Source organism: Truncatella angustata (assembly GCF_020726525.1).
Source record: "Truncatella angustata strain MPI-SDFR-AT-0073 chromosome Unknown BKA67scaffold_1, whole genome shotgun sequence".
NCBI lineage: Eukaryota > Fungi > Ascomycota > Sordariomycetes > Amphisphaeriales > Sporocadaceae > Truncatella > Truncatella angustata.
This window is the reverse complement of record NW_025763381.1, coordinates 2,997,615-3,017,875: the sequence shown is the minus strand read 5'-3', so window position 1 is coordinate 3,017,875 and position 20,261 is coordinate 2,997,615. Positions and strand designations below refer to the sequence as shown.

At 50.0% G+C, this 20,261-nt stretch overlaps 7 protein-coding genes across 7 annotated transcripts; 2 read left to right on the top strand and 5 right to left on the bottom strand.

Moving 5' to 3' along the window:
- Positions 1-44: 44 nt before the first annotated feature.
- On the bottom strand, positions 45-1,838 carry BKA67DRAFT_666663 (Six-hairpin glycosidase-like protein). Its single transcript, XM_046108594.1, has 2 exons — positions 900-1,838; positions 45-809 (listed from the first exon to the last, which is right to left on the bottom strand). The coding sequence occupies exons 1-2, from the start codon at positions 1,446-1,448 to the stop codon at positions 129-131; spliced, it is 1,230 nt and encodes a 409-aa protein (XP_045963929.1). The 5' UTR covers positions 1,449-1,838; the 3' UTR covers positions 45-128.
- A 936-nt stretch (positions 1,839-2,774) lies between these two features.
- Positions 2,775-3,562, bottom strand: BKA67DRAFT_529931 (acyl-CoA N-acyltransferase; the record flags this gene model as incomplete). Its single annotated transcript, XM_046099157.1, has 2 exons — positions 2,775-3,025; positions 3,106-3,562. The coding sequence occupies 2 exons, from the start codon at positions 3,560-3,562 to the stop codon at positions 2,775-2,777; spliced, it is 708 nt and encodes a 235-aa protein (XP_045963928.1).
- Positions 3,563-5,521: 1,959 nt separating this feature from the next.
- On the bottom strand, positions 5,522-6,529 carry BKA67DRAFT_529930 (cutinase-domain-containing protein; the record flags this gene model as incomplete). Its single annotated transcript, XM_046099156.1, has 1 exon — positions 5,522-6,529. One exon carries the CDS (start codon positions 6,527-6,529, stop codon positions 5,522-5,524), a length of 1,008 nt encoding a protein of 335 aa, XP_045963927.1.
- A 579-nt stretch (positions 6,530-7,108) lies between these two features.
- BKA67DRAFT_509604 (uncharacterized protein) lies at positions 7,109-9,574 on the bottom strand (the record flags this gene model as incomplete). The annotated part of the gene is made up of 1 exon (XM_046097251.1): positions 7,109-9,574. The coding sequence occupies one exon, from the start codon at positions 9,572-9,574 to the stop codon at positions 7,109-7,111; it is 2,466 nt and encodes an 821-aa protein (XP_045963926.1).
- A 784-nt stretch (positions 9,575-10,358) lies between these two features.
- Positions 10,359-11,863, top strand: BKA67DRAFT_28978 (uncharacterized protein). The gene is made up of 2 exons (XM_046096005.1): positions 10,359-10,504; positions 10,607-11,863. Exon 2 carries the CDS (start codon positions 10,732-10,734, stop codon positions 11,434-11,436), a length of 705 nt encoding a protein of 234 aa, XP_045963925.1. The 5' UTR covers positions 10,359-10,504; positions 10,607-10,731; the 3' UTR covers positions 11,437-11,863.
- On the bottom strand, positions 11,864-16,552 carry BKA67DRAFT_28952 (uncharacterized protein). The gene is made up of 6 exons (XM_046096004.1): positions 16,105-16,552; positions 16,001-16,031; positions 14,495-15,835; positions 12,675-14,441; positions 12,489-12,622; positions 11,864-12,437 (listed from the first exon to the last, which is right to left on the bottom strand). Exons 1-6 carry the CDS (start codon positions 16,168-16,170, stop codon positions 12,291-12,293), a joined length of 3,486 nt encoding a protein of 1,161 aa, XP_045963924.1. The 5' UTR covers positions 16,171-16,552; the 3' UTR covers positions 11,864-12,290.
- Positions 16,553-17,138: 586 nt separating this feature from the next.
- On the top strand, positions 17,139-18,077 carry BKA67DRAFT_28938 (uncharacterized protein). The gene is made up of 2 exons (XM_046096002.1): positions 17,139-17,833; positions 17,888-18,077. Exons 1-2 carry the CDS (start codon positions 17,241-17,243, stop codon positions 17,931-17,933), a joined length of 639 nt encoding a protein of 212 aa, XP_045963923.1. The 5' UTR covers positions 17,139-17,240; the 3' UTR covers positions 17,934-18,077.
- Positions 18,078-20,261: the final 2,184 nt, after the last annotated feature.

Here is a 20,261-nt window from a genome sequence, read left to right as displayed (position 1 = left end):
TCATTAATCATTAATATAATCTGCTCCTCTTGTCTTAAGCTTTAACCGAATCTATGCCTTCAAAACAGACTATAATAAACACCCGTCTACCTTCTATTTTATCCTTGATATTTCATCGTCTCAATCATTCATGTAATAGTCAAGGCAGCCAACAAAGCGTCCAGTGCTGAACTCTGCGTCCCAGCCGATGCGGTTGTGTACGGACCCGTCCAAGTCACACCGAGCTGTGTCTGATTATCTCGGTCGTTATCCCAGATTGATTCAGCATTTTGCATGATGAAAGCTTTGTAAGAAGCCTTCGGGGCGACTTCCTGAAGATATTTCAGGTTACGCATGAATATTCCTTTGAACTGAGCTCCGTCAGATCCGCAGTCTGGTTCGCAGCCCTCGTACAAGGTCCCGTTAACAGCCAGCGTGTTGATTGCTGTCGTAGCTATTGTTTGCGCCTCTAACAAAAGAGTTACGTTCCTGGTGGCTTTGTAAAGCTCGGTCAAACCGCCAAGTATCACACCTTGGTTATCTAATTCCGGTTGTTTAGCAGGAATAGCAGTTGAAACGAACATATTCATCTTACATGTCCAGGTTTTTTGCCCATTGTTAAGGCAATTATCATCCAAGCCATCATTAATTAGGTTGTCAGAGTTGATCAACCCACTACTCTTGAACCAATTCCATTGCTCATTGGCGATATCAAGATAGTACTGCTTATTGGGCATCCTATTGGCCAATGATGCTGCCACGCTCAGGTAAAGCTCGTTGGCGATGGCGTTCGTATACGCAGTCACCTTACTCCAGTAAATGCCTCCGCACTACAGCATTTGGAGTCAGTATTCATTTCTTCACGATGGCTTGTTGGTCATTGACACGCTGGGAAAAACATGATTCCAAAAATCTCTTACTGTCGAATTACCCTTCTTCATATCTTCGAAAATATCAACTGCAGCCTTCAAATACTGCTGATCGCCAAGTCCGTGCACTCCAATATCATTACTGTGAATCATGGCTAAAGCCCACCAGCCTTCATCGTCGTAGTAGTCGTTCAAGAAATTATCGAACCCTCTGGCCTCAATGTTGTCTCTTTTCGAAATCCTGGTATAGCTCGACACGGTCATACCAGCGGCATTGATAGTTTTCTCCGCTTGAATGGTGGTCAACTGAGCTTGTTCGTAGGTGTTTTGAATGATGTCTGCTACATTTAGACCGTTTTCTAACAAGATGTCCTCGTCTAGGCTGGCAAAGTCGGCCAAGACTGTCAAACAATTGGCGCTATTCCACCACCCAGTGGTATCCCACAGTCCAGTCGTATTGTCGTACCATCCTTGTAGGACTTGTAAAGCATCGATTGTGTTTGATTTGTAAGACTTGTGGGCGGCCCGAGAGGTCTCCTCAATAGAAATTAACCATGCCGTTCGAGACAATAGTCCTCCAATGTATGACGCCGCGACCATGATGCAAACGAAAGAAACAACAGATGTCTAGGACGAAGATTTTCTCAAGGCATCGTTCCGGTACGTTAGCTATAAGGGACACAAGAATTATGGAGACAGGGATACAAGGCAGTATCAGGTTGGTCATAGTGGGCGGTGTCAACGCGGCGGCAACAACAATTATTTGGGACTTTGGACGAACCAAAGCCCATGACAAACCCCTACAAGGCACGAGCAGATCCATGGAGAATCCTTATCTGAACTCACCTCGCCTAAGGCCTAATGTGTTAAGTCTTAGCATGGCTCACACAGCCTCTGTGTCAACTAGGCCCGTAATATGGGCCTGTGATGTTTGGTAGACAAACCATGTGTTGGCCAGATTTGTTTGATTGAAAGCATTGCTAAACGGTGACTTATCCGTTATGGCGAAAATGACCGAAAATCAATGTTATGGGTCACAGGCACAGCATTACTCTAGGTGTTCAGGCTGGTGCAGTGATCGCGGTGTGATTGGCGCTGATGTTTCAAAATTGAGATTGGTATTATGCTTCGTTGGTGTCGATGTGCTTGACGCATGAACAGGGCTGAAAATTCCGCGCGTGCAGCGTTAGGTCCCGAACATTGACAGACCCGGATATGGTTCACTTCAGCTCTACCCGTGAGCAGATCGTTTGAGTCTTCAAGGATAAGAGATTCAGGATATCAGAGAAATGGGTGTTTCATGCTGAAAGGGGTAGGAGTTTAGCATTTCCAAAGTGCCCCAATAGGGGCTTCAGCGACCCACCCGGCGGAACATGGTTGACTATGGGTCTTCCTAGGTCACAAAACCAAATAACATGGCTGGAGTTAAGTCCTATTTCCTAAAAGAAAGAAAAAATTAACTTAAAAAAAAAAAAAAAAAACTCTTGATCGGGACTGTCATCTTTCCCTCACGTAGTAAGGAACTAATGGTGCCCTTGAAGTATACGATTCTTTGCATCGAAGAGCATTGGAGTCACCAATTGAACGTGGGGCCGGCTAATGCAAGGCTTTGCTCTGTTGTTGTACCGCATCGGTCATGAGATTCCCTACTGCGAACAGGCCGAGTGTTTGTGATTCAAGTTATGCATATGGAAAACTCGTCGATATGACGTGGTAGAAATACCGCGGTTGATCTCATAACTTCAGCTGGTACCTGCTGCACGAGTCCGTACCAGGTATGTTTGCACGATGGAGCAAGGAAACTGCCAATAGCTTCTATTACAGGCTAGAGTAAGCTGTCCGAAGGTAACCAAGCAACATCTTCATTCTCAAATGAGCGACCTCAAACCCAAGCTTGTGGCCGTGTTCAAGTTACGCCATAGGCCCTCATACGGCTATGGGCTCTCGTAACATAATATCGACAACTGCGGTATCATTTAGGCCCGCCTTCGTCCGGTCGAATTGCAACTGGTCCACAGTCTTGAACCCGTAGCGTTGATAAACGGGCACGGCATTTTCCAGTGCCTCAATATATGTCGTGAAGCCTTCGGCGTCGGCTATCTGCAACACGTCTTTCATCAATGCTGCACCAAGCCCGCGTCTGTGGTAGGCAGGATGTGTGCAAAGAAGTTGTAGAGCTAGTGTAGGTGTCAACGACCAGTGCTTATCACAACTTCCGGAGAAGCAAGACTTGGGTCGGGTTAATTTCAGTACTCACCTAGCTTCTTCTCAGAATCCCATTTATTAGCCATTCCTTTGATACCGCCGAAGAATTCGTGGTAGAGCTCTTCTTTACTACCTGGTGGAGGGTTTTGCATATACTGGGTTTCCGGACCATTAAACTCGCCTTCCTCTAAGTCTTCATACAGCCTAAAACCCGGATCGAGGCCCTTCAAGTTCTCCGGCACTGTCCATCGTGCCCACGCCACAATTTGACCTGTCTGATCATCCACTATCTTAAACTGCTGGTCTCTTGGATCACGGAAACGCAAACGAAATCGCGCCTCGGTCCACTTTGTCATAACATTGAGGTCAGATGCCCACCAATACACGAAGTTGGTTTGCGTAAATGCGGCTACATAGACTGAGACCATCTGCGGTATGTCTTCGGGCGTGCATCGCGAGAATGTGAACCCCGGTGCAAGTGTAGAAGGCCTAGCGAACGGGAGCGCCATCTGGCCTGCTTTAGACCAACGTGATGTTCGCAACATAGAATGTATAAATGAGATTCACAGGTTTTTCGTTCTTTCTAGTATTCGACCAAGCAGAATGTGAAAAGAGGAGAGTGGCAGGTCATTTTGTGAACTTTGAGTGAGAGATGCAGAAGACCCCTGGCACGCTTGCGCCCTTCCGGCCTCGGCGTTGTCAGTGGCCATCTGGCCCCGGACTAAAGAGGCAAGCCGTAGCCGTGATGACTCGGCTTCGGCTCCGAATAGCGGAATAATATCTTCGTTACGTTGTCAAATCGCGGTGCTCTCGTTTATGAGCAGGCCGCATACTATGTCCATCCTTTTCGCTTGTAAAGTTTTACCATTCCACAGGGGACAGAAAATATACTTGATACAAGCAAAAGCAAGACCCTGAGCCGTTGTCGTGATGTAATCTGAGTCCAGAAATTTAAGAAAGACAAACATTTGGATCGAGGCCGAATAGAATTTTATAACTCATCTTCTGGCTTGAAAATTCCATGGACATAACCCGCCAATGCTTCCCTTTTTCGTTCTTTCAAATCCAACCAATGCTTGCTTTTGGGCTTGCCCTGTGTGACCATAATCTTCTCAAAGACATAAGCGGCATGATATACACAAAAGTAACTCCGGAAGTCAATTAACCTAGCTCTTTAGTGTGGATTGCCTTTAACTTGGCATCGCAGCTGAGCGTAAAGAGTACGGCAAGATCTAGTAACTGTCAGACCAGGTGTATTGCGAAAACATGCGTCAATCTTCTTGCGAATCTCCTCTCCTCGCAGAAGTCGTAGACAAGCACGGTATCTGTCTCCTCGCCGCCCAGCAAACCAGCGACTCTTGGCGGCCATATTCGAGCTTCAAAAATCGACAGGTGATGAATAGACTGCTACCGCCATTCCAGCAGCATGATGGTGCTATCCATCGAATGGTCGACTCGACTTCTCCATGACCGCCCGCGTTATCTAGACTGCTGGATCGACACTCCTGCAAGCCTCGTGCCTCGCGAGTGTACGACCAAAACTCCCACACACGATTCTCATTATCATAATTACCCCGATCACAATCAAATACAATCGTGTGAACCCGTTTTGTATGAACACTGCGGTTTCAATAACTGTACTGCTGAAAAATATCAGGGTGCCAGTAATTGCATTCAAATACCTAATCGGTCTATTATCACATGTGAATGCCCCTTGGAGAGCCTAAGAACATGGGCTGGTTGGTTTCGAGGAGAACGCACTTGACTACGTCTTATGTGCTTCTACGACTGTTTTGTATGGTGCGTCAATGGGCACATTTCTTGGGCCCTCCTACCAAAGAATGCGGTCTGGGTCATCTAATGCTCCAATCTTGACTCGGCCACTTCAAGCGATGAAGACTGCACTGAGGGCAGCTCTAGTGAGGGACACACCAGCGATGAAGAGTGAAACAATGTATTCGATAAGTGATTCATCAACGTGGCGTCGAACGAGTGAAAGTTTGATAACAAAAAGCGAAGGCAAGCTATCTAGGAGAGAACACACACTAATGATCATTAGATGTCAATGGGTTGAGTTTTAGGATGGATCACGAAAGGCTGGAATACTGAATATATAGTCGTGGATACTGGAGGAGATATTCTGGAGTAGTAAGGTAGCCTGACAGCTTTATAATTTACTTGATGTAAGTAAGTATCTACAGAACGAGGTTAGGTGGACTATCATGCTTCTTATACTTGCCTCACTTATTTGTACTCTGATGACTAAATTGGGAGTTGTTGTGTATGAGACCTAGTGACAGGACAGACTGCTCGGTTACTTTCATATTTTCTGTTGAGCATTTCGTCAATACGTTACGAAATCAGAAATCAAATGACGGATTTTTCTTTTCTTTTAGTTAACAGTTGTGCTTTCAAACTATGTAACTCTCGAAAAGTCTAGGACCCCTTTTATCTATCAACTTAATTTCCTAACCCAGCCCTAACACGCCTTGGCTATCACCTTTGTCACTTCCGAGATCGCCCACCACCATCTCCCCAATTCCTTGCTGTGCTGTTGAATTCATCATCGGGATATCCCCCATGCCGTCAAGCACGGCGTCACCACTTCCCATGCCCAGACCCGTCTTGGCCATGACAAACAAGGCCGCCGCCGGCGCGTCTCCGCTGTAGTTCAGATGTTGTGGGCGGACCACCGAACCACCCTTGCATACCGCGTCCCCGTCGTGGCACGCCGTGAAGATCCTGTCCGCCGCCACACCGGGCACCGCGGTGCCGTTGCCCGGGTCGCCGAACAGTACTACCGAGCTCAGCCGGCCCGCCGCGTCATCCCCCAGAAACCCGCACGCCCTCCTCACGACCTGCGCCCCCTGCGAATAGCCCGCCAGCACCACCTTGGCACCCGGACACGCCTCCCTCGTCGCGTTGGCCAGGGCTGCCATGGTTTCCGCCCCCTCGGGCGACCCGCCGGCCTTGAACCCGCGAGCGGTGGCGGGATAGTCGACGCCCTGGACCGCCAGCGACGAGCCGTTCGCGTAGTGCTGCAGCGCGGTGACGAAGGGCGGGCCGGCGAGGAAGCCCATGTTACCGGGTTCCTTGGTGCCGCGGGCGAAGAGAACAGCTACGCCCGGACACACGGCGTGTGGCGTGTGTCCCTTGATGGTGGAGAGGAAATTGCTGGTTCTGTTGTTCGCATTGTCGTCGTCGTGCAGGTGCGAGGTGATGTTGTTGATGTTGATGATGCCCCACAGGCCATTCTGGTTGGTCTCGCCCGATTTCAGGGCGGTGAGCAGCTCTGCAAGCGTAGTTATGCCCGTATTGATGATCTCGGTGAGGTTGACGTCTTTGCTGAACACCGCCCCGAGGTTGCCGAGGGGCCCTGGCTCGGGTGTTGGGGCTGCACCGACCGTGATAGCAAGAAACAGGTTTACGACGAAGACTAGCAGCCTGCTGCTGGCTGCCGAGTAAAGCGGCAACATCACCTCAAGGGGGTAATACACGAGTACAGCCACCAGGACCGCTTAAGCCGAAGAACAAAGGAAATACGGAAGGAGAAACTGAGATGGTATTAGTTACTACATCACCTAGAGCTGAGATGTGACAGTCTTGGCGAATGGAGAGGACCCACGAGCTTCATTCATGTACGTCTATTTACAACTCCAACCCGTTTTGACTTGGCTTCCAGCTCGGCCGCCGAGCACGATGATCATGTTGTGATCCGCGTTTCACCAGAGGGCTTTGGCAACAGTATCTATAGAGCTGAGCCAATCATCTGAAACCATCCGTTCTCCATGGTCGACACTAGCCCAGAATAGTCTCCGATGCGAAGACAAAGTATGGGATGTCCGCAAGAGACAGCGCCGACAAAACTAGAGTTGCAGGGTGAAAGAGATGAGATGAAATATGAGTTTATTCAAGAATTAGCTTGCGATAAGTGTCGCAAGGAGTAAGGTATGCGCTAGGATATCTTCTCGTTTCGACCCGCTCAGTTGCGACAACGCCCCAAAACGCCCAGTCTAGTTGAACGCCGAGCAAATAGATAAACAAGACGGAACTGCCTATTGTTCCATGTCGTTTGAATCTTGCAACATTTGACCCTCAACGCCGAGTGTCCTTAGTCTTTGGGATAGAAGGCTTTCCGCTGTGCCTGGATTCCCATTGATCAAGTTCGAAAAGGGATTTCCCCCGTAACCAACATCACCCTTGCTTAACTTGTCATATCTATCAAGTTGACCGACCGACCCGCCAAGACCTGAAATATTGTTCGAGTCCTGAGTTGTAGGGCGACTCAGCTGCGAGGAACCAGTCGACCAAACATCCATCTGACTATTCCCAGTGACAATGCTCAGATCAGTTTGACCATCACTTATCTGCTGCCTCTGGGGGAAACGGAAGGGCATAACATCGACAGGGTCGTTGCCACCCCCGAAACTAAGGGATAAATACTGTCGAGGCGCGGTCGATTCTGGCACAAGGCCATCAGGAGGAGCATCGAAAGCTTGACTGGAGGCACCAAAGTAAAATCCTGAGCTCCGTCGCCTGAAGGCCTTTTCTGCAGCCAAGCTTGCTCCAGGACCGCTTCCTACGCCCATAGGCGGATGCATTACTCTAATCAGCTTATACGCAGTGTACCTGGGGTCAGGTAATGTTATTTCATTCTGTAGTCTTTCTTTCCCGTCTGGTACACGATTCGCAAACACTACGCGGATACTCTTGTACAAGTAGTACCGACCACGCGAAGGGCAACATATGTGCAAATGTATCAGGTAGCGTAGTGTCGGTCGGTCAGCAGCTTTCGAGTCCTTGAGTTCGGGTAAATTATCAATAATCGGGCCAGCCGAGTAGCTACGCTGCCGTACAAAGGTCTTCGTTCCTGGCTCCATTCCGGCAAGGTCATAAGGAACCAGGAAAAGCTTCACGGCCGTTTTGTTGGGATTCTTAATGATGATCTGTATTTGTCCCTTTTCTGGGATACGATAGCTTCCGCCGGGAGGAGCCCTTGGCGACCCCGACCTCCTTTTTTGTTTCTGTGACCTACGAGCGTCTCTGGCAACTCGTTCTGCGAGCAGATCCCCATCCTCTGGGAGATCCTCTGTTGATTTTCGCTCTTGGGCTCGAGTATGGTTCTTGCGTTTTGATCGAGCTTCCTCTTCTTGGTTTGGCAAGCCGTTTTCCAGATCAATCTGGCCAACATAAGGACTGGGGCCATCCTCGCTTTTCGACCGGCTAACGGAGGAAATAGCGTAGCTGTAGAACACCGCAGGGAATGGCAGCGTTACATGGGCAGGGCATCGGAGACTTGGTTTGCACTTTCCTATACCCAGAACCCCTATTTGGGCGACAAAGTCCAACGGCTTAGAAGGTGTTGTGGACATGCGTCCTCGAAGAATACTTTCTTCGTAGGAGCCAACCATGGAGGCATGTTGCACTGGCGACGATTCTGAGCTATACGAAGGGCGCCGTGACCGGAGGTACGCTGGTGTTTGTGGCGAAGTGCCTGTGAGAGCGACGTTGGGCGTGGATGTGAGTGATCTTCGGGGCTGATGTGCCTGGTATGGATATGTTCTCTCCTGTCGAAGAAAGGGTGCTCGCACGGGCATCAGGTTCGGAGAATAGGAACTATGCGAGCCTGAATAACTGGACATCAGCGTGTGCCGACGGGAACTCCTGGTGATGCTCGAGCTGAGGTTGATACCGTCCATAGGAAGATCGAGATCCTCATGGCTTTCTGACTGAACAAGCGGGCTTGTGGGTGGCTGATATACGAAGCTCGTCGAAGATAAAGACGACGAGAGAGATGAGATACCAGGACGGTGCGCATCTGTCGTTTCTACGGTGGCCTGCCTCTTCTCGAACTGAAAAGGTGCGAAATCCCGTGGAGGCGACGTCGCAAGCCATGGTTGACTGCTTGGTTTCCGGAAACCCTCATCCCGATCATGGTTGCTCCTCCTGCCTTCTGTCGTCCTTCTTCCTCTCGGCGAGTCCGCCTGTGTAAAGTCACCGCTATGGAGGGCCGATCGAGGTCTCTCAATGTTCAAGCCTTCTCGTAGTCTTCTCTCGTCTTCGGATTCCGCGTCTCGTTTTTCGGGCGTGACGGTCGGCGCAGGCAGAAGGCCAGGCGAGCCATCCGAGGGCTTGGGATTTGGAGAGGGTGCTGCAGGTCGCTGGGTCCAGATTGACTCTAGCTGGTCGTCGACAAGTCTCCTGTTGGGTTGAGGCGGTGGTTGTTGGTTAGCAAGTCTATTGGGCACCCAAGTCGGACTCTCGCCGCGCTTCAGTCTCTCAATCAGTTCTGTTCTGTCGGAGCATGTGCTGTATGCTTCATGTTCGGGGTCCTCCAGTCTAGGGTGCTCGAACGTTGGGCCTTCACATAGTTCCGTTCTTATGCTTTCATCCGAGAGTCTTCTTGCGGCGTTTCGGCTGGAAATTGAAAGTTGCTGTGGTTTGTGAAACCCAGGCGGTGGCGGCATTTCCGTCCTTTCGGCGGACTCGGTCCGGTCCAGATCCTCCTCAAAGAAAGGCATTCTGAGATAGCATCGAGCGTGATTACGGTACCACGAGGCTATGTATTTTCCCTTGACATCGCTTCTTGATCTCCCACCGAGTTTGTTTACTTGCGAGGTGTTTGGTAATATCTCATGTGAAGTCTTGAAGTATCACAGTGCTTTGAGTGGTGTCGTCGACCCTGGCTTTAGTGAGCGCCAACCACACCTTACAGGGCTGGCGTTGTATACTGCAGCTGTGGGCTTAGTTGAGTCAAACAGTTCAACCGCAACGAGGATTCCACAACTCGGAAGGCGAGACGAAACAGAGACTTTTAGAATAAGTAAATAGGCCAGTGAATAAATAAATAAATAAAATAAGCTGGAAGGACTATGAATGTTTCAGGAATGACCACGAACAAGGGACGATTGGGCAGGAGTAAGGAGCTTTCATTCCAGCAGGAATTCTTCTTGCATGTACGTACCCATTTGGCCTGTCTCTCAATCATCTGACTGATGACTCCATTGTCTTTACCGAGTTTAGCACATCATCCCTGGGGCTTCTGCATGCCGGAGTGGGGATACTCAGGGATCTCACAGCGTCAATTCCGCGTTATTACGTCCACTAAACCAGAACCAGCACAAGGTCATGTATGCAGGGTGCGGTGCAGTCTCTCAAGTACGGCAGGTTAGGTTAGTGACCCGTCTCTTCTGTGACGGCTTGTGAGATCACATTGCATGAATCCAGAAACTCGTAAGTGTGTAATTATACAAATAAAACATGACAATCAAGCCCTGTACACTGGTAAGATGTCAAGGGAAGAAACTCTAATGACCGAGTGGTTAACGGACATATACAGCCCACGTTGTCCTCACCTCATGACTCGGCGGAAGAAGCACATGCCTGCATGCTTCACATATGTGACGCCGATTCCGCTCATGCTAAAGCAGGCATGTACCATAACTTATAACGTATGTAAGAATGTTTGGTGCAGTGCAGCGCCCGCCGTGCAGCGCCCGCCGCCCCGCTAGACTAGCTCGCAGCAGTGCCGCCGCCTAAACTCTCCGTGATAGCGATAACGATGATCCTCGACTCTAAATTTCTTGGATCCCACTAAAAAAGCAAGAGGTGCCAGCCGGCTTGAGGAACAGCACCGCGCAACCGGTCTTTGTTTGCCATCACCAACACTCCATTAACAATGGCCCCCAAACGCCCCGTCGAGAACGATGACGGCTCCAAAGCGGCACCCGCAGCCAAAAAGGCTCGTAAGGGCTTCCGAGTCGGTCCAGACAACCTCCCCGACGGTGCCTGGAAGCGCAAGGTGACCAAGATCAAGAAGGACCTGATCGAGAAGGCCAAGCTCAAGAAGGCCTACAAGAAGATCAAGGCACGTGAACTGCCGCCTGCCCAGAAACCCCAACAGGGGAGTGGGGAGAGTGAAGCAGCTCCAGGACCAGGAGCAGAGGAGGCGAAAACAGAAGACGCCGAGCAGAACGCAGCAATTCATCCTGACCGCCAGGCCATGCTGGTAGTCGAACACCCGGATGATGCCGAGTCCGACGCCTCAGATATTGCAAACATGGTGCGCCAGAGGCCGACCAAGGAAGAGAAGAAAGAGCGCTGGGGTGACGAGCCTCGCCAGAAGCCCCATGGCAAGCAACGCAAGCCCGGCTACTTCGACAAGGCCCAAAACGAGGCTTCGAGAAACAAGGCCGAGCAGGAGTCGCGGGAAGCAGAATTTCAACGTCGCACAGAAGAGCGAGAGCGCAAGAATGCCGAGCGTGATCGGTTCAACAAGGCACTGAAGAAAGCACGAACACCAGGACGGGATGGCCAGCGCAAGTTGGGAAGAGAGAGCGCGCTGATGCTCGAGAAAGTGCGAAGGATGACACAGCAGAAGTAAGCAAAGCACGAGGTGCTGGTACTGCCGAAGACACCCTGTTGACTCAATAATACTGCCCTTGAGGCATATTCCTGCTGGGCGATTTGAGAGAGGAGCGCTTCAAAAGGCTGTTTGGGAGGGGAAGGGTGCCATCTGGAATCAGCGGCAGTCAGGAACGGACCACGACAGATTATGATACCCGAAGGGCACATCAAAGAAATATTGTGAAGAAGAAAAAAAGGCTAGATTTCGAACCAATCACAAACTATGGTATCAGCATTGGAGGACAGGGGGAAACACGGTCAGATAATGGACGACTCGTATCCAAAGTTCTGTTAATACCAGCTAAGGCTGACTACGATCCTAACTTGTCCAGTTCAGTGATTTCGCTGCTCAATAATGGAAAGCCAAAAAGAGGCGACAAAATCCCCGTCAAACGGAGTAGAACGTGTACCATGTGCAGGCAAGAAGAACGCATGTCGAAATATCGAGCTCTAATAAGAAAAACATTTTAAAGAATCGCCCCAGAGCCTGCCGCTAAGTCCTTCCAATGAGCTCCCGAATGATGCAAGAATTCCAGAGAACCGCAATGCTTTGAAGGATATCATTAAAAAGTTCCCTATGCCACACAAGACAGGAAAAGATGAAAAAGGAGTCGTAATCGTGGACCATAGCAAGAAACGAAAACGGAACGCGATCCAATGCTGGATAGTAGGGTACTCTTGAGTGACAATTCGTCGTGAACCCAGTCCTCGTTCACCCTGTCCCACAGATGATTCTGCGACCGGACTGTTCAAGTGTACGACTTGGGGGTGTCGTCCAAATGTCAATGTATATACAATATTGTGGTTTGCATGTGTTCCAAGGTCCATCGTTTAGTCCTCGGAGAAGATCGTTTGGCTGTTCTCGATAATGAATTGCACGGCAAGATTCTTGACGTGCATGTCTGTCATCTCTCGCTCTATAGTTTTATCTCTCATGATGGTGGGTGCGAAAACCACAGCCAGGTTCTTTGGGGACATCTTTTTCCACGTCAGCAAGATACATTTTGCACGAGGGAAAGAGTGACATACTAGATTTTCCCGTTCGCGCTGAGCGACCCGGACAAGATGGAACATCAAGAATTCGAGGCAGTCCCGATGTTTTTGAGGTAACAGATTGAATGTCTTCCTAAGATGGTCGCACTTTTCCTCGGTGTCGGCAATCGCTACAACATGTCAGCCAAGCTTGTCATCCAGAAAAGTAGCGGTCTATCTTACAGTTAACCTCCAAAATTCGATCGTAGACGTCATAAGTGAGCAATGGCATGGGAAGCTTCCTGAAATATTGTTTCAAGACACTGGTGACGGCCGTAATATCCAGGTCTGGGTCCGAAATGTCGAAATTCTCGTTCTTGTCAAAACCCTCTTGGATCATCTTGACTTGAGAGTTGCCTCCAGTCTTCCGATAGATACCTTCCATATCCATGCCGCGGAGCTCAACCTCTTCAATGCATCGAGTGACAACACATGGGATATGCCTCTTCTCGAAATCGGCTCGCTCGGAAAGGTCGGAACCAAAGAGGACGTCGGCTGCTTCCGCCACGTCGAGATTCGAGTTGTTGAATTGTCCCATACCTAGATTTCTTGGCACAGTATTCGATTTCTTGAAGCCAAAGAAACCCGGTTTTTCGCTGTTGATATTCTGACGATTTTGGCCATTTACCGGAACTTGTGCAACCGGAGACTCCACAAGAGTATGGGTCATATTGTAAGGCATGCCAATGTTCTCGCCCGAAAATTGTGGTTCGCGACGATCGACCGGTTGCTGGAGTGCACCCACCGTCCTGTTGACTCCTTTGGCGATATTTTGGGCCATGGCTTTCGACCCCTTCTTCCAGCTAAATTTCTGAACCTTGCCCTTGCGAATATTGACAACAGTAGGGCCAGCCTCCAAGATGGGTTCTTCTTGGTCGGGAATCAAAGTGGTGCCGGTTTGTATACTGGAGCTATCCAGGTGGACAGAGTTGTTCGAGGCACCCTTGTGCTGTTGATAGATGCCAAGGCCGCTCATCGGCGATCGTACATCGGAGTGGTTCTTGAATCTTTCTTGGATTTGATGGGTCAAATCGTTGTTCATGTCGGCAAGTTGGGCATTCTTTGACGACAATTGCTCAAACTCCAACAGTGCGCGGTCACGGTCTGAGATGGCTTGGTTTTTCTCGTCAACAAGCGTGTCGCGCTCTTCATGAAGTTGTTCCAACGCTGCGGACATGGACTGCTTGAGCTTATCAAGCTTCTGGACAAATTCTTTGATCGCTGAATCCTCCAGATCACGGGGGTCAATAGGGCGCTTCGTATCCTTGGCTTTCTCGACATAGCCAGCCAGTACCTCTAATTGGCGTATCATGATTTCGGTCTGGGTATCCAGTATAGACACCGTCTTTCGCTTCTCTTCTAGCCTCTGGTTAATGTTCTTGAGATCCTTCTCACTGGTGAATTGCCTCTCAAGCTCCGCAACTCTTTGTTCGGAGTTTCGAAGGCGACGCTTCAAGAGAGCAGGATCGTCATGCGCAGCGAGAGAGATGGGGTTTGTAATGTCGTGCGCAAGTCCGTTCAACGGGTCTTCGGCGATTGGCGTCTTGGGCCAGCGCGGTGATGCGGTTGTTCGCGTCGATTCACTTACGCTTCGGGCATGGCCCATGCGGACAACATTGTTACTCTGCTCGGCGCTATTTGTTCGACCATGACGCACAGCATTGGAAACTCGACGCAGTATGGACGACGAGCCCTCGTCGGTTCCCAGGATACGCGCCATATCTTCCTCCATACTGAAATCTCCACCACTACTCCATCGCGGCAGCTTCGGCGACGTCTTTTGCTCTCCCTGTTCCGTAGGACCGGTAACGTCTTTGCCGGCAGCATTTGATGGGGGCGCAGGAGGCGCTCTGGGTGTCATATAGGAGTCGCTGCGCTTCTGCTCAGCGGAAGGACGTGGTGGAGGTGGAGGCGCCAAGTCTTCGGACAGATTGCGCTGCTTTGTACCTCCTGCTCAACCTGTCAGTGGCATCCGCTTGTCAACAATATCAGTAAACACATACCATTGGTCATCCTGGACGCGGAAGGCGGCAGCTCTTTTCTGGCAATGGGCCTTGAAGGGGCTGAGGACGAGCCCACGGAAGAGTCGTTGGATCTAACCTCGTCCTCATCTATGAAACGAGAATCTTGGGAGCTGCGAGGAGTACCAGCCTTTTCGCCTGCTTGCAGTAGTTGGGGTGACTCCATAAGGGTGTTGGTAGATAGGCCTTCCTTGTCCTTCCTGCTGGACCCCTGGCTGCTCTGGGAACCAACATGTTGCAACCCAGATTGGGAAGAGATTCGAGTGCTTGACTTCTTACTCTTGGGAGCCTCTTGCAGTTTGAATTCTTCATTGGACTGTGATTTGCCATTGGTCGCTCTCTCTGGCGCTCTTTCGCTTACCACCGGAGCCATCCTTGACTTGTCAGTCTTCGAGGCTTTAGAGAGCCTCCTTGTGACGTCTTTGGGCGGCGGGCTTTCATAGTCTGATGACGTTTGACGCGCCTTTTCCTGGAAAGCAATGTGAGGTGTGGATGCCTGTGATTGCTCCTTTCTCCTCGGGTCAGTTTCACTCTTAGAAATGCTAAAGTAATCCTTCTCCTTTCTTGCGTTCGAACCCGTTGTAAAGGTTTCCGCAGTCGACCGTGGGGTAGCAGCAGGAGCTGGGCTTGGGTCGAGCGCGACAGGGATGAAAAACGCCTGGTCATCTGCGGCTGCGTTACTTGCCACATCGCTGCCAGTAAAGAGGGACGAGTTTCGGTTATTACGGTAGCTCGTCTGCGGCAACGATAGACCACTTTCCCTCTCCCTGTGATCATGCGACCTTTCAGGCGACCTAGCGGGCCGCGAACTACTTCTCGAGGACGATTCGTGTCGCGTATAGGATGGCCTCGGTCGGGGTGAAAGCTCAGTTGGAGTGTCTGAATCGGGATCCACCCGATCGTTGGAGAAAGCACCGTTGGGAATGGCGTTGGGCGGCAGAGCAGGTAGGCTCTTGTCTATGATCATGGGCGAGCTTTCTTTTTCTCGGGCCTTTGCCTGGGCGGCGGCTTTTGATTTTTTCCTGCGCCTGGCCATGAGGGACTCATGACAGCTCATGCAAAATATGCCCTGAGAGGTCCTAGCATATCGCAAGTTCTCGATCTTCCTCTTACAGTTTCGACATCGGAAGCACGTGGCACAGAAAGCCTGGTCCCCAGTAAGTATGGCCAGGTCCTCGATTTTATTTCCACATGCGTTACAACTGTAGGTGCAATTGTTGCAGATCAATGAACCGTCACCAAGAAGGAGCAAGTTGGCGTCTGAGTCAAGGAGAGTGCCACAAGTGTTGCATCGGAAGCAGTTAAGATGCCATCGGTTGCCAGCTGTATCCATAGTTAGATCGCCAAGCTCAAGGAAGTTAAGGGATTGATATGGTGTATGTCATGGAGACTGGATCTCAGTGGTGATGTAGCATTGTGAGCAAACACATGCTCTCGTGAAGGTATGGCGAAAGAGGTCATGGCTTGTGCGAGTGTGATCAGACTTACCCAATTCAAACGCTTTGCCCTCCTCAAGTATCTAGTATCAAAGCATCGCGTGTTAGTGACGTTGTCGTCGGTGATAAAGACGAGGGTGCTGTCCGTCCACATACCTCTCCACAGCCTTTGCAAGGAAAGCTTTCCTCGCTCTCCATCGGGCTGTCCAGGAAGTCATCCATTGTTGCGGTTTGTGAACGGCGTCAGAGTGAGGGGTGTCAAGGGAGACGATGTGTTTGTTGTGACGCACCCGGAAGGGCAGCTGGGCGAGAACGAGCGGACCTTGAGCGACGACGGGAGCCAGAGGGAAATGGATCGCGATTACGGTAACATTGATACGAAAGTCGACTGCTGCCAGCGAGGCCTGCGCTGCGTCACGACCCAGCGAGACGGAAGAGCTGAAGCAGCCAAAGTCGTGCAAAAATAACAAGCCGGCGGTTTGCTTCGGAGCCAGGTGCCCTAAGTTGTGTAGTGTAAAGGTCTGTTCTCCTATGAAAGCTCGTCCGTTTCGTAACACTTGTCGATGTCGGTGCGCAAAGGGCGAGAGTGGGAGTGGGCGTGGGCGTGGGCGTGGGCGGGCGTGGAGCGTCACAGTAGACTAACTAGTACAAATCACAAGAGAGCCAAAGTAAAGTGTACCTGCTCCCGGATAGACGTTTTAGGTTAAAATGGGCTGTTGACTTCGTATTTGTCGACGCAGTATCGGTATGTGCCCCGTGGCTCTATTGCACTTTTGTTGGTTGATCAACCGAATCAAATTGACAAGGACGACAGCAGTGACGAAATCAAGCGTTTCGCTGGACGTCTAGCGGAAGGGTTGAGGCGACGGGACCGTTGCTCGCTTTGCTGTTTAGAAAATATATGTACATAAAAAAAGACTCAGGTCCAGGTCCAGGTCCCAGGGAGTTTAAGGGGAAGAGGGGAACCACGAGTGGACTGAGTGCTGCTTAGGTACAATTGATGGCTGCGAGCCTACAGTACTTGAAGCCAAGAGCCAAGAGCCAAGAACTTGAGAAAGATGTCAAGACAGAAGCCACGCAGGGAGTGACAGTGCAACGTTGGCCAACCAAGACGGTGTAAGTTACGGGTCTACATAGTACATCTTTTGGCGTATTTAGCGTCCAGAGCGGGCTTTCCTCTCAGGGGTTCCAGCATCTAGTCTAGTTAACATCGAACCCTACCGATGAACTCGACGATCAACCGCTAATCATCTTCTGTCCTCCCGTTCAGTTCTGGTCATTTGCACCAATCGATGGATCCTTGCCGTGCTAGTCCGGGCAATCAATCGTTCAACAGGCATGCATCGTATCCTCTCACAGAATTGAGCAACCTCGACACCATTGATGGCCATATCAAGTGCTGCCCCGAGCAACCCATACTCTGTGGCGCTGCCATCAGCGTCAACAGTCTAGCTGTCACTCCCTGTCTATGTTGCAGCTCACGTGTTCTTCGGGTTGGAGTTGCTTTCAAGGTTTTTATCCCATCAGAGGTTCCTGCAGCCAAATTAGTTCCTTTTGAGCCAGGGCAAGGTGCGGCCCCTGGCAGAGCCTGGAATACTCGAGATCCACCCCCGTCATCATCGGCTTTCTTGCGAAAGCCTCTTCCCATTGCGCACACCTTATCCTTCAAAACTCGACACTGCTTGCGAACAGCAATATGTTGGTTCCAGGTAATAGAGCTACAGAATACTCCGTCCCCACGGTTCATGCTTTCAGTGCAAATGCGTCAAGTATGCCTCATAACTCGAACAACTCGGCGGGAAATGTTAGGTATACAAACGAGTCCATGGTGCGAAACTACTACGTATTCGGGGGCTTCTAGAAGCGTGGTCGAGGGAATCACTGTGTAACTATTACCTCCGCTGCAACCTCATCCTTCTGATCTCATACGATAGTCTAGGAAACCAAAGAATGCTTGCATTCCCCGTCGTAGTATTGGCATCTGACACACTGCCTTGTTGCGCTGCCAATTCAAAATCGCATCAAACTGTATAAATCGCATCAAACTGTATAAATAGCAACACAAAGGATGCTCCTGCATAGCCTGAACATTCTGTTTACTTGCCATCCAATAGACTTCTAGTTGCAAGCGACATATTCCGATGACTCGACCTAGAATAAAGGCAGCCTGTGTCTCTCACAAGTACGCGAGAGAAGGTGTAGCTGAATGTGTAGAAACATACTGTATTACCTGTCCACCCCCCAGGAGAATCTTCTTGGCATCTCCGTGGTGCAGCGAGTGCCAGCATACGCCTCAAGCTCGATCTTACCTTCTGGCCAGAGTGATCGGCATTCAGACCGCTACAGCAGCAACAACAGCAGCATATCTCGGAACGGGTTACGAAGCTCTAGTCTAAAGCAGTACTACTTCAGGCACTGAGTAACGGCACGAAGACCATTCTCAGACGAAAGGGTCGAGAAACAAGCAATCTTCAAAACGTCCTGCTGGCATGCCATGGGATGCGCTAATGTTTATTAAGGAATTTCCCGAGTCGTACGTGCTTCCGCCTTCCTTGCATTGTCATTAAAGACAAGGGCGGCCTATAGTTCGCCAATCAGTAGAAGCACTCAGAGTGCTGGAGACTCCATGACCTCGTTTCAGCTTAAGTATGCCCCATAAAAGCTAGGGGTCCTCAAGTCGACTTGCCAAGCGAAACAGTTTTGCTGGGGTTTCCTGCACAGTGTTGCTGGGTAGTGACAGATCTTCAACGGCTCCAACGCCTAGCTGGCCTAGTAGTACGGAGTACTATTATGCAGATCAAAAGCTTCAAAAGAAAATTGGGAGGAGCAACAATGTGAGATTCACGAGAGACGAGCGCGTTGAGATGGATTGAATTACGTCCAATGGCGCTCACAAACAAATAAAATTTCCATCGAGTCAATGGCTTATAGACGGCTCGCTATTATGGTTTTCACACATGATATTCGGCATCACAAAATCTGGTTTTAGTAGGAGCCTCTCTCCTCGAGAATCCCTTGTCTAATTTGCCATACGAGTCACGGATACTCACAAACTTGAATGACAGGTCCATTATTCTGTGATCTGTCTATGCCGAAGTCTATCGTTCATGGGCGGAACGGTCCAGTAGCTGTCAAATCTCCGGATCAATACATCAGGCACTTATGTCTTGAACCTTGAGTCGCAGTAGCAAACACCTAGCGTGCGGATCTATTCAGAGCATATCCAAACTGGAGACAGTTTTCGCTGGCAACAAGATTTGATGTACACATACAAATTGCTCGCTGTCCTACACAGTATCTTGGGCGCTTCAGCGAAGATTGTGTTTTACAAACTCCAGACTAATATCAGCCAGAATTTTGCAACAGAGTGGGTCATGCAGGAACACACAAATGTTGAACTGATTGGCCTGCGACTTTCTCATAGCAGAGGTCCATAATACCATCACCGACGCACATAGAGTAGGTAAGCTATGGTTAATAGGTCAAAGATTCATTGTTGAGATCCCTGAGCTATGTCGTCGAGCAGTACGTTTTGGGGGTTCCGAAATGAACAACCATCGGTAACTCCACTCATCACTTCCTGTCTCACGAAAGTCTTTCGATAATGCGCAATCTGCGGTCTACACAAGACAGGTTCTACGGGTTCGATGCCTTTAAGCCACCACTGCGATTGAAACCTCGATGACCTTGTTTGTGACCGGCCCAGGACAACGGCTCAAACGTGTACAACCATCAGCCCTGTTAACTTGCAATAAAGGCTGAAACCATCACTCAGCCCTACTTTTTGACCTGACTGGTGGTGAGAAATTGGCGGATTTGTCCGACCACTATGCACCCGGCAATCTGCCCAGGATCTATCATCTACACCCTACGGTTTGATATCTTATCTGTCAAGTCAGTACTGTAAGAAAGTGTAGTTTGCAGTCAGACTCAGAACCTGTGGACCCTTAAGGTATCATTCATCGTGTTGCTCCACCTGTCAGACATGCGGCCGACTATCAGGCCTGGATCTATGGCACTATTGGGGTCCACCAATCTGGCGCAGTGCTTTGTATAACTTAGCTGTCAGTTTGCATGCAGCATCAGAGTGACCGTATGTCAGCAACTCCTTAGCCTAGACGATACGGGCAACACCATTGGTGCCAGGAGGCGCTGTCCAGCAGCGCCTTACTCATACGTGGTCTGACCAGCATGTGGGATAAGCAAAGAGACGACATCGCAGCGAGATGCAACAGCTATTCAACAATTATGAGGCAGCACTACATACGAGATAAAGCCATGTTACTAGTCGCCAAATTTTGGGGATTATTTTT